Raw genomic sequence first — 10,380 nt, 5'->3', positions numbered from 1 at the left:
GATGGCTATACGCACATGCAGGAACGTTTCCTTTCCTTTCCGCCCTAGTTGGCGAGTAAACACGTACCAGTAGGCAGGTCGTAGTAGGCCGAATTTGGTTTCGGAACAAGAATGGATTCAAACCGGAAAGTCCACGGAAAATCACATGCACTCCGCCAATAAACCCTAAATGTGTGGTTTTGTTGCGCGTGCGTGGGAACGCTATAGTACTACTGCAGAAAAGGCGGTTGAAAGTTGAAACTGGAGAAGGGAAATGTGTAATTTTGTTGACGCGCTGACGCGCCGGGAAAATCTAGAAAAAGAAAATGATAAACAAGAGATAGGGCAGAGCGTGCGTGCGGCCACGACCAAACTCCGGGAAAAGATAACGGGAAAGGTGCAAATCCCGGGGCCCAGCTGCCAGACCCATGAGAAACCGGTACAAGACCACCGAGACCAGGACGAGAGGGGAGGCGCAATCACCCCAACAAAAAGGAGGGACCTGCTTCGCTCTCCCTCCCAAACAAACATACGCACACGCGCACACACACTTGGGCATCGCATCGCATCGCATCCACGGAGCGTCGTCCGGGTCCAAGCAGAGGAGGCGGAGGAGATTGAGCTGTGGGAGAGCGCCTGTGTGCCACCCGCGCGCCCCATGAGGAAATTGTGCCCCAACCTGGAGCGCGACGACGCGCTGGACACGGTGCTGGAGGTGCCCATCCCGGAGGAGATGTTCTCCGGCGGCGGCGGCGGCTCCCGCGGCTCCAGGTTCGGCTGCACCAGCGTCAAGGCGTGGATGCGCTCGCACGCCGCCGACCGCTCCGGCGCCGGCGAGCCCTGCTCCATGAGCCGCGGCGAGCTCCAGCTCATGCTCGGCGTCATCGGCGCGCCGCTCATCCCGCTCCCCGTCAGCCACGCCAAGCAGTCGCCCTCCTCCGTGCTCTGCGAGCAGCTCAAGGCCGACCCCATTGTACGTCCAGCTCCAACCATCCACCCATCGCTTAATTTCTTGCTTCTTCTGGCCGCTCATCGTTCGTGTCATGTGGCTGAATCGGCAGGAATCGTCGTCGGCCAAGTACATAGTGCAGCAGTACATCGCGGCGTCCGGCGGGGAGTGGGCTCTGAACAAAGTGACGAGCATGTACGCGATGGGCAAGGTGCGGATGACGGCGGCCGAGCTCAACAGCAGCGACGCCGACGGCAATGGCCGCGGCGGCGGGAGGAAAGGCGGCAGCAAGGGCGGCGGCGAGATCGGCGGGTTCGTGCTGTGGCAGAAGAAGCCGGAGCTGTGGTGCCTGGAGCTGGTGGTGTCCGGCTGCAAGATCAGCGCCGGCAGCGACGGCAAGGTGGCCTGGCGGCAGACGCCGTGGCACCAGTCCCACGCCTCCCGTGGCCCGCCGCGCCCGCTCCGCAGATCGCTGCAGGTGCGTATCGTATCGTACCAGCACACCTACACGTTACCGTTTTCTCTTGACGCCCTGTACCGTAGACCTGTTTTCCGGTACAAACCCCGTACGCGTACCGTATCGTCTAGCATGCGTGGCCTCGTACGTAGCATGCTACTGAACGCAATGAACTCACGCATCATATAGCTGAGCTAGGGCAGTAATTAAGCTTGACGCAACAGCGAGACGATCTCACTAAGATTTTGATTTGATGACAGAAGAAAAAAGCAACAAGTAGACAGCTTACGCCTGGACTGCTGATACGAGCCTGACGTTGCTAGTTGGTCGGACGTAGGGGGCGATCCCATTGTTGTCATCGATCAATGGCTCGTAATTAGTAGTAGTCGCCTAGTTGGTATTGCCGTATATGCCAACATCGACATGAACTTTATATCTGAAAAGAAAAACATGGGTACGAACTTAGACGCTTTCTACGCAAAAGAAAAAATGATGGATGCCCAGATTCTTACGAGCGGGCAGGGTAATATCTAGTCAATTGCGGATCCACCATTGAGGCGAGCTGGGACGGCCGTCCCGGCTCTCCAACGACTTAGAAAGGTATTTTCCGTCCCTAGCGACCTTCGACACAACACAACGAAGCTCCATCATCATTCACCGCCCTAACAGACCTTAATTTCTAGCTGTGTTACTGTATCTAGGGGCAGACCGTACGCCGGGTACAACACCATTATCATCACCACAGTGTGTATGTCGGTGCGCGCGCGCGGCGTCGACTGTACCGCGTGCATGCGTAGAGGGACGTTGATCAAATGTGATCAGGGCGCGTACATGCATCGCCCCTGCACGCTGTCGGCGGGACAGAGCATGCAGAACAGATGTTAATTTCCCGAGCGCACGGGCCGGACACATAATTACGCCTTTTGATCATTGGTGGTCAAGGCCGCCCCGGAGCAATGTCGGGGATAGGGTCGCGCTGGAGATCCAGGTATGGTATCTCGCCGGTGGAGTAGTACGTAGATTTGGGAAGGTCGGGGGCTCGTCATCATTGCCTTGCCGGTATGCTGTCGCTCGTCGCGCTTTGCTTGTGAAGGTAATTAGGGCTCGACATGCCCATGGTTAGCGCGGAGAGCGCGGCGTGATTAGGGGAGGAGGCCAACGTGCGGGCATGTGCGGCCGGCCGGACACACCACATGGACATGGCCCTCATCACTCATCTCATCACCCCCCTCCGTCGTCATCAAAATCGGTTGGTGCCGCGCAACCAAATCGTCCACCCGGTAATCGCGCCGCACCAACCTGACCTGATGGCACAAAAGAACTAGTCTGGTCTCGCCGCCGCGTGCTCCATCCACCCGTTGTTAATTTGACCATGGAGTCAAGTCTCTCTCTCTCTGTGTCTCTCTACTTTTCGCACCTGCATGATCTGCATGCACGCGGCTGATGACACGAATGATTGAACGTGCAGGGGCTTGACCCGATGCTGACGGCGAGCCTGTTCGCGGAGGACTCGGTGTGCATCGGCGAGCGGAGCATCGACGGCGAGGACTGCTTCGTGCTCAAGGTGGAGGCGGAGGCGTCCAGCCTGCGCGCCCGCAACAGCAGCAGCGTCGAGATCATCCGGCACACCGTGTGGGGATACTTCAGCCAGCGCACGGGCCTGCTGGTGCAGCTGGAGGACTCGCACCTGCTGCAGATCAAGTCCGGCAACGGCGCCGGCGGCAGCGTCTTCTGGGAGACCACCATGGAGTCGCGCCTCCGCGACTACCGCGCCGTCGATGGCGTCAACATCGCCCACTCGGGCCGCACCGCCGTCTCGCTCGTCCGCTTCGGGGACACCCAGGACGGCAACACCCGGACGCGCATGGAGGAGCACTGGGACATCGAGGAGGTCGACTTCAACATCTGGGGCCTCTCCATGGACTGCTTCCTGCCGCCCAGCGACCTCAGGGACGCCAAGGAATCGCAGGATCAGGACGTCGCCGTCGTCAAGGCCGCAAGGCCGCCGCCGTTGAGGATACCGGCCGTGGCCGTCATCCGCGTGGGGCCGTCGCAGGTCGCCGCCGTCAACCTCGACGAAACGGAGTCGCTGCTCGCGAGAATACCGACACCACACCCGTAGCAGGAGTGTACAGTGTTGCCGTAAGTACTGAGTAGTAGGGCTGTGTGCGTGTACGTGACGCTCGTCGCAAATACTTCTACAAGATCTGTAAATACGTTCCAGGTGAGACTTTTCTTCTCTTTTTTCTTTTCCTTTTTGAGGTGTGGATAAAGCCTAAGCTAGAATTTGGGAGTGAGCTACGTAGTACGTAGTGAGTAATTCCGGACTAGTAGATGTATACTCTAATTATAGAAGATGTATTGTAATGGGCTCAACGAAGCTCCGTCGATGTAAATTTGAAAGAATCTCCCAGCTCTGCTTGGTCACATAATAGACAAATAACTTGTCTTGCCCAGCCTGCATTCTCTGAAGAAAAACATATATAACTTGTCTTGTTGACAACTGACATGACTGAACTAAGATGAAACTGCATTGAACACTTCTCTAAAGAAAAATAAGCATACAGTTTTAGCAGTCACACAGAGGAGAGCATATGAAAGGGGTAAATAAGCACCGAGATGAGCCTTGCAGCAGCATCACGCAGTCACATTTACATGTACAGCTAGCTATAGCTTTAAGCCTAAAGCCAGTTCCATAAGATTCATCACTTGGCCATGTGTGAGAATCGCACGAGGACCATTATATACTGGCCCAGCAGCACTGCTCAAAGTACAAGAGAAAAGGAACGAAAAGAAACACATCATTTTCAATTATCGCGAGAGTCTTGTTGCTGTTGCTAGGCTCGCCCTACGGGAGATAGAGGTGGCTGGCGCGGCACATAGCTGGCCGGAGCTCTACCTTGGCCGGCTGCTGCCATAGCCTTCAGCTTATGATCGGCAAAGATTGCCTCGTCTTGAGACGCTTGCAAATCGGTCTGCACCCTCACAGGGCTCCTCCCGTGAAGCATCACTATACACATAGCGAAGGCCTGAAGTAAAGCAATGGATGATCTGAATTCGACTGCGTATAACCCTTCTTTGAACGAAACCATACTGAAGGCGTGCCGATCTTCCTGTGACCGACCCTGCAAATAAATACAGGTAAAGTTGATCTGTTATGTCATGACTACTGATATTAAATCATTGAAGCAAGCAAGAGTAGGGAAGCACAAAGGCACACCTGAGCGAGCAAGTCAAATCGATGACTGCCATCCTGCGTTTGGTTCACCTGTATAGACTTACATCCTTGCTTTCCGTGAGTGTTGTCGGTGAGGACACTCAGCGTGCAACCTTCATCCCACCCACCACAGTCACAGGATCCTGCGGATCTCCACCTCTCCATCAGAGGTAAAGGCTGTCCAGAAGTTGATGCACCATGGAAGCCATTAGGTAGTATGGCAATAACACTGGCTGGAGCTGAACTAGAATTTGTCATATTAGGCCAGATGTTTCCCAGAGGAGGGCAAGAGCAACCAATTGGTGCTGAACTACCTCGGCTAGAGTTCTGTGAAGATGATTGATGAGGAGTTTCTGCCGTTTGAGGAACTGCGCTGATAAAAGCCCCAATTTCTCTGCTAATGTGTGAATCACCAGATTCCTCAGGTGTTGGTAGCAGTTCAGAACCAACCAGCACAAATTCCCTGTGCACATGAAAATCTTTTCCATGGCAGCATCTTGATTTTCGTCGTGAGATCCTCATTTCCCCAACAATACTGGATACCAGTTGATGTTTCTTGTTCTTGTTACCTGCTGTGATCCAAGCTCCACTCTTTTTCTTCGGTTCTTCAACGGTGAATAAAGTATATGCACTTTCCAGATCATCCTTATCGGTGATGCCCTTCCTTCTCACAGTGGCCGCCAGGATATCAGAATCACCGTAAGAAAGCATGAATAATGGTAAGCCATTTTTCCATGCTAGCTGCAGAAGCGCTTGCCTTGTTCTTGTTGAATCCCTTTCTTGGTTGAGGTACCTCTCACTGTTCAACAGCACACGAGGAGGCTGATTTATGTTTGCTTCAGCATGGTTATTTGAATTGACTACTGCATCAACTGACCTACGCTGCACATTTTGTGACCCAGACCCTTCCAAGTTAAGAGATTGCTTATTAATATTGCTCGACAGATGACACTTTGGAACAAATGAAGGTTGAATTGGCGCAACAGAAGTGGATGGTTGCCTAGGCTTTAATAGTGGATCTAACATCCTCCTCAATGGGCTGCGCCTACCTCTGCTGTTGGATCGCTTGTCCTCATTAATCTTATCGACAGAGGTATCAGTCCGCCGAGGAGATGGTGCTTCCTTCAGGCTAGAGCTTCTGCTCACTCTATTCAGCCCAGAAACAAGATGACGGTCAGGCAGCACATCCATATCAGTGAACTTCGCGCTAACCAGGAGAGGTTTCTTGCAGACACTAACAGGAGATTTGTGTCGGTTACTGCTTTCACCTCCTGTTACAGATGCACCAACAAAAGCATCTCTAGTTGCAGAGCTACTGGTGCCAAGCTCTTCAGTGGAATCCATGATGGGGAGTGGACATGAGTATGGAATACGAGAAAATTCAGGGGATTGGCCAAGATCCTCCAAGAAACCAACCGGTGACCTACTGCCATTTCTTTCGGTTTCCATCATGGCACTAGGTATTAGACCACTGATGTCATTGCTCTGCAGAGGGTCGACACACATGGAATCATCGTCATTGGGTGTGAAGAAACTTCTCCCGGTGTTATCATCATCTGTAAAAAGCCTGCGTGAACAGTGATGAGCAGCCTCCTCTATCTTCCTTGTAGTATCTTCATCATCAACCATATCATGCGGCGTGCAACTCCCAGAGGCAGCAATGACAGAGTCTGTGGGGGGAGAAAACTCGCTGAGATTTAAGCCACCATAGTTACCATTGTTCTCTGCAGGAAGGTACTTCCCATGCCCTGACAACAAGCTCAACACTGCAGAATTCGGGCTAGGTGAATTGGCCTTCTCATGGTGTTTGTCCATAGGACTGCTTTGCTGAGACTTCATAAAACAACGCTGGTGGTCATTCAGTGGAGATTGATTGCTATCAATAGATTTGCTGCTGGGGCTTGCAGAAGAATGAGATGGAGAAGAGAATAAAACAGATCTGCTGGTATCAGATGGAGAGGCTCCATGGCTGCTGTAGGGGTCATGTTTTTGTTCGTGAGACCACCTTGCGAGAAGGCCCCACTCAAGAACCCCGACATTCAGTGCCTTGTCCTGAAGATGGTCGGGCGTCTCTTTACGCTGTAAATAGTTAGGAACTTTCGACATATGTTTGACAAGTTCATCAACAGTAGTGGCCTTTCGAGCAGGCCATGGTTTTGAGCTCTTCAAGGCCACATCCCCTTCTGCATTTCGAGGTTCCCGCTGCCTACGAATCTTGTCATTCTTCACCACTCTGATTCTATCTTCAAATTTTCCGTCAATGTTTCCACTGGCTGCTGAGTCCTTCTGCTTTGGAACTTGCAGTAATTGTTCTGACTGTGAATTACCCCTCTGACGACCTTCACGGCTTGATGTGATCCTCACATTCCTTTCTCTAACAAGCTGTCCTTTCGTCGCCATCTTGGTGACGGTTTAACATAACATGCACACCTTTTCAATTTATCTTGTGTATGAGCAACAGGAGAAATCACCACCTGACTGAATCCAATATCCTGAAAAAAGGTTCAACAGAAAAAAGATTCAGGAAACTAAAATCTCTTAAATCCTGGGGCTCATATTGAGTCAAACCAGGAAAAACTAGTAAGTAGTAACACATACGTAACTTTTGTATTTCTGCCAGCCAGAATACAAATTAAGTGGGGATTGGTGACCAGCAATAGCATGCAGTGCCGCTGTACACATTTAATATTGCGTTGGGTTATCTTAATTTAGGGCCATGAATCTGTCGGTGGATGATCACATCATTTTGTCTCCCGGGGATCCTGGATTTATGATTCGTGATGTGCCCCCATGCCCTCAGCTGGTCGGGACTTGCACGCAGACAATTTTGGACATGATAATGTTCTATTTTGTATATGTCAACAATCTTGCACACAATAGAGTAATAACAAAAGTAAAGAAAAGGGAACAGCAAAGTTGGGAGGTTGGGCTGAAGCTGTTGATATATTATTAGTGCATACCGTGCGTAGCCTCTATATAAAAATTAGTGTGCACAAGTACAACGCACGGGGTCTAGCCAGCCTTCAATAATTCAGTCAAGGTACTACTCCTGTATTAAATCAACATCGGACCATCTTTCCCCATTTCCCTCAAGAAAAGGGGACCTATTTGTCAAATATAATTTTTTAGGGGAGAACAAGAGAAAAAACAAGACATAATCCTGTGAGCCTGTGTGAACGTGGACGTCTGACTACCAGCCAGAAGGAAAAAAAATTGTACAACTGTACTCGTACAAGATAATAACAGAGGAATATTTTTTAGACGATTGATTGATGGATCATCTGCCGTGCCGGACCCTGAATAACGAAGATTGGCAAGAAATCGCGACACGAATTTAGCATGAACTTGGATTGGAATAAAGGTTTCCTTGTTTGCAGAGCAGCCCACAGATTTTGCATCACCCACGCACGATATGTGGGGGGTGGGGGTGTGATGAAGAAAATAGAATCTACAATGTGGGATACAGCATTAAACCCGGTGTACTTCACTCTCACTCATCCCAGGGAATCGAATGAAGAGCATTACCCAGAAAGCAAAAGAAAACAAAGCATACGCAGCTGGAGTAACTGATAAACATACCAGGCAGAGGTAGGCCAGACAAGTGACAGCAGTCAGTTGAAGAAGAGCCCCCAAATCATCAAGATCCGAGCTGGGGATCAACAGCGGCAGATCTGCACCTGCCTGCAGCAGCAAAGAAGAAGGCAGATCAGCACGGCTCAACCGGACCAGCAAAGAGCCGCCGCCAGTCACTGCGGCCCGGGAGAAGCAGAAGGTGTGTCGCCTCACCTGGCGAGAAAGGGAGGGACGAGGCGAGAGAGAGTGAAGCGCTGGGAGGGAGGGAGGGAGGGAGGGAAAGCCGCAGGTGGACTGGGTAGATAGAGACCTGCCTGCAGGTAGCAGCAGCACGGCGGTAGTGGCGGTGGTGGTGGTGGTAGGAGCCGCAGTGGTACTACTGCTACTGCTGCTCCCGTTTCCTATACACCGCCTGCCTATCTATCTATCTATCTATCGGTTAGGAGTAGGTTGGTGGCGGGTGGCGCTGGGTTTCTACTTCTACGGTGCTACTACTCTCGTAGGAGTAGAGTAGTAGAACGCGCCCTGCGGCTCGGTCTGGCCGGTAATGGCAGAAGCTGTGATTTGGGGGAGAGAAAACGAGCGACTGAGCTGGCCTCCCTTGTCGTCGTCGCCGGGGGTCACGAGGAGGAGGCGGGGGATCACACTGCGGTGGTGGGGTGCGATGGATCGGATCTTGAGGTGGTAGGAACGGGGGGGAGGGGTAAAGCGCGGGGGCGGACGGCCGGGGTGGGGTGGGGGGCCGGCCGGTTTTGTCGCGGCAGTGCGGGGGCGCGAGGCGTGTGAGGGTGGGTGAGGTCAGCAAGCGCCTGCTGCAGGCACGGCGCCCGGCGCGGGACGGCGACTTCCATCTACTCTATGTACTACTACCTGTCTCTCGCGCTCCACCCGTCACCCATTATTGCTGCCCTTCACTTCGCCCCTGTTGTGTCTGTTGTACCGTGTCGTGTGTTTTCCCTCTCGCTCCCTCGTGAGTCGTGACCCGCCCCGTGCGTGCAATGCAGCTTATCACGACAACTCCAGTGCACTGTCTCAAGTGATCCGGCCATGTTCATTTAAGATAAATGGACAGATCAGACTGTGCAATGCGGAAGCAAACGAATCAATATTCATTTTCCGTACGCTTTCGATCCATTTTCGTTCTAAATTTTAACCACGGTTGCGTCGAAACGGATAGCGCGCGGACGGAGACCCGATCGTGGGCGTGTGCCCTGTTGCGAAGAAGAAGGCTATCAAGAAAACGCGGTCGGGGCTCATGTCGGCGGAGCTCGACGCCGAAACGATCAAGAGGAGGAACCGATGGAAGTAGGTGGCGGAGAGGAAGGCCGTCGATGAGTAAGCCGCCGAGGCGGCCGCTCGGTGTCAGGCGACATCGACAACAAGTAGTCAATTGTCGTCAAGGCGCACGCCCTCCTCATGTTAGAGTTGCGCTGACCCACTTCGACCATTTTCTCGGTTCCTGTCATGGTCGCGGCTAGTACAGATGATACTTATAAAATGCGTTGGGTTTTTTTTAAAGAGAAGGGATAATATATCACAGTAAAGGTAAGTATTAATTAAATAAGAATCAAGGTTATCGAACTAATAGCAGGATCAGTCAATTTTTCATCTTCAACGCCTTCACACAAAAGAGCACACACTTGCATCCAGTGCGATAAAAGGGTTATCAATCCCCTTGAACTCGTTACTTACAAGCGATAATAGTGATAGATAGATATTTTGAATATATTAAGTATAAAAAGTAAATACAAATAATAAAAGGCAGCGATGTATTTAGAGTTTTCGTAAATATTTTTATGAGGAAACCCAATGATCATAGTTTTTGCTAGAGGCTTCTCTCTCGTAGAAGGCATATGGTGGGTAAACAAATTGCAGTTGGGCAATTGATAGAAAGGGTATATTTATGTAATATTTATTCATGGCAATGATCATACATATGGGCATCACGTTTGTAAGCAAGTATACAAACTCATGCGTGCATCTACTACTATTACTTCACTCACCGACCGCTATCAAGCATGCATCTAGAATATTAAGTAAAAACAGAGTAACGCTTCGAGGATAATGGTTTGATGTAGACAAAGTAAATCCAATTAATATAAATGAACCCCATCATTTTACCCTTAGTGAAAGCAATACAATACGTGGCATGTCCCTTTGTGTCACTCGGATTGAGTACCACAAGATTGAACCCACTACAACACA

At 51.2% G+C, this 10,380-nt stretch overlaps 2 protein-coding genes across 3 annotated transcripts; one reads left to right on the top strand and one right to left on the bottom strand.

The window, feature by feature from the left end:
- Nucleotides 1-454: 454 nt before the first annotated feature.
- On the top strand, nucleotides 455-3,841 carry LOC123449055. Its single transcript, XM_045126134.1, has 3 exons — nucleotides 455-952; nucleotides 1,041-1,406; nucleotides 2,854-3,841. The coding sequence occupies exons 1-3, from the start codon at nucleotides 638-640 to the stop codon at nucleotides 3,505-3,507; spliced, it is 1,335 nt and encodes a 444-aa protein (XP_044982069.1). The 5' UTR covers nucleotides 455-637; the 3' UTR covers nucleotides 3,508-3,841.
- A 53-nt stretch (nucleotides 3,842-3,894) lies between these two features.
- LOC123449054 lies at nucleotides 3,895-8,847 on the bottom strand. Of its 2 annotated transcripts, none has more exons than XM_045126132.1 (4): nucleotides 8,389-8,847; nucleotides 8,182-8,283; nucleotides 4,606-7,094; nucleotides 3,895-4,510 (listed from the first exon to the last, which is right to left on the bottom strand). In XM_045126132.1, exons 3-4 carry the CDS (start codon nucleotides 7,000-7,002, stop codon nucleotides 4,223-4,225), a joined length of 2,685 nt encoding a protein of 894 aa, XP_044982067.1. In that variant the 5' UTR covers nucleotides 7,003-7,094; nucleotides 8,182-8,283; nucleotides 8,389-8,847; the 3' UTR covers nucleotides 3,895-4,222. The 2 variants fall into 2 exon arrangements, with proteins under 2 accessions (XP_044982067.1, XP_044982068.1); XM_045126133.1 differs by having other exon boundaries at nucleotides 8,486-8,846.
- Nucleotides 8,848-10,380: the final 1,533 nt, after the last annotated feature.

The sequence above is a fragment of the Hordeum vulgare genome, chromosome 4H (genome assembly GCF_904849725.1).
Source record: "Hordeum vulgare subsp. vulgare chromosome 4H, MorexV3_pseudomolecules_assembly, whole genome shotgun sequence".
NCBI lineage: Eukaryota > Viridiplantae > Streptophyta > Magnoliopsida > Poales > Poaceae > Hordeum > Hordeum vulgare.
Note: the sequence above shows the minus strand (reverse complement) of the source record. Positions and strands in the feature narration are given on the sequence as shown.

Coding starts and splice junctions, on each gene's coding strand:
- LOC123449055 (XM_045126134.1), top strand. CDS start 638: ATGAGGAAATTGTGCCCCAACCTGGAGCGCGACGACGCGCTGGACACG. Junction 953..1,040: donor AGCTCAAGGCCGACCCCATT/GTACGTCCAGCT, acceptor CTGAATCGGCAG/GAATCGTCGTCGGCCAAGTA. Junction 1,407..2,853: donor CGCTCCGCAGATCGCTGCAG/GTGCGTATCGTA, acceptor TTGAACGTGCAG/GGGCTTGACCCGATGCTGAC.
- LOC123449054 (XM_045126132.1), bottom strand. CDS start 7,002: ATGGCGACGAAAGGACAGCTTGTTAGAGAAAGGAATGTGAGGATCACA. Junction 4,511..4,605: donor GATTTGACTTGCTCGCTCAG/GTGTGCCTTTGT, acceptor ATTTATTTGCAG/GGTCGGTCACAGGAAGATCG.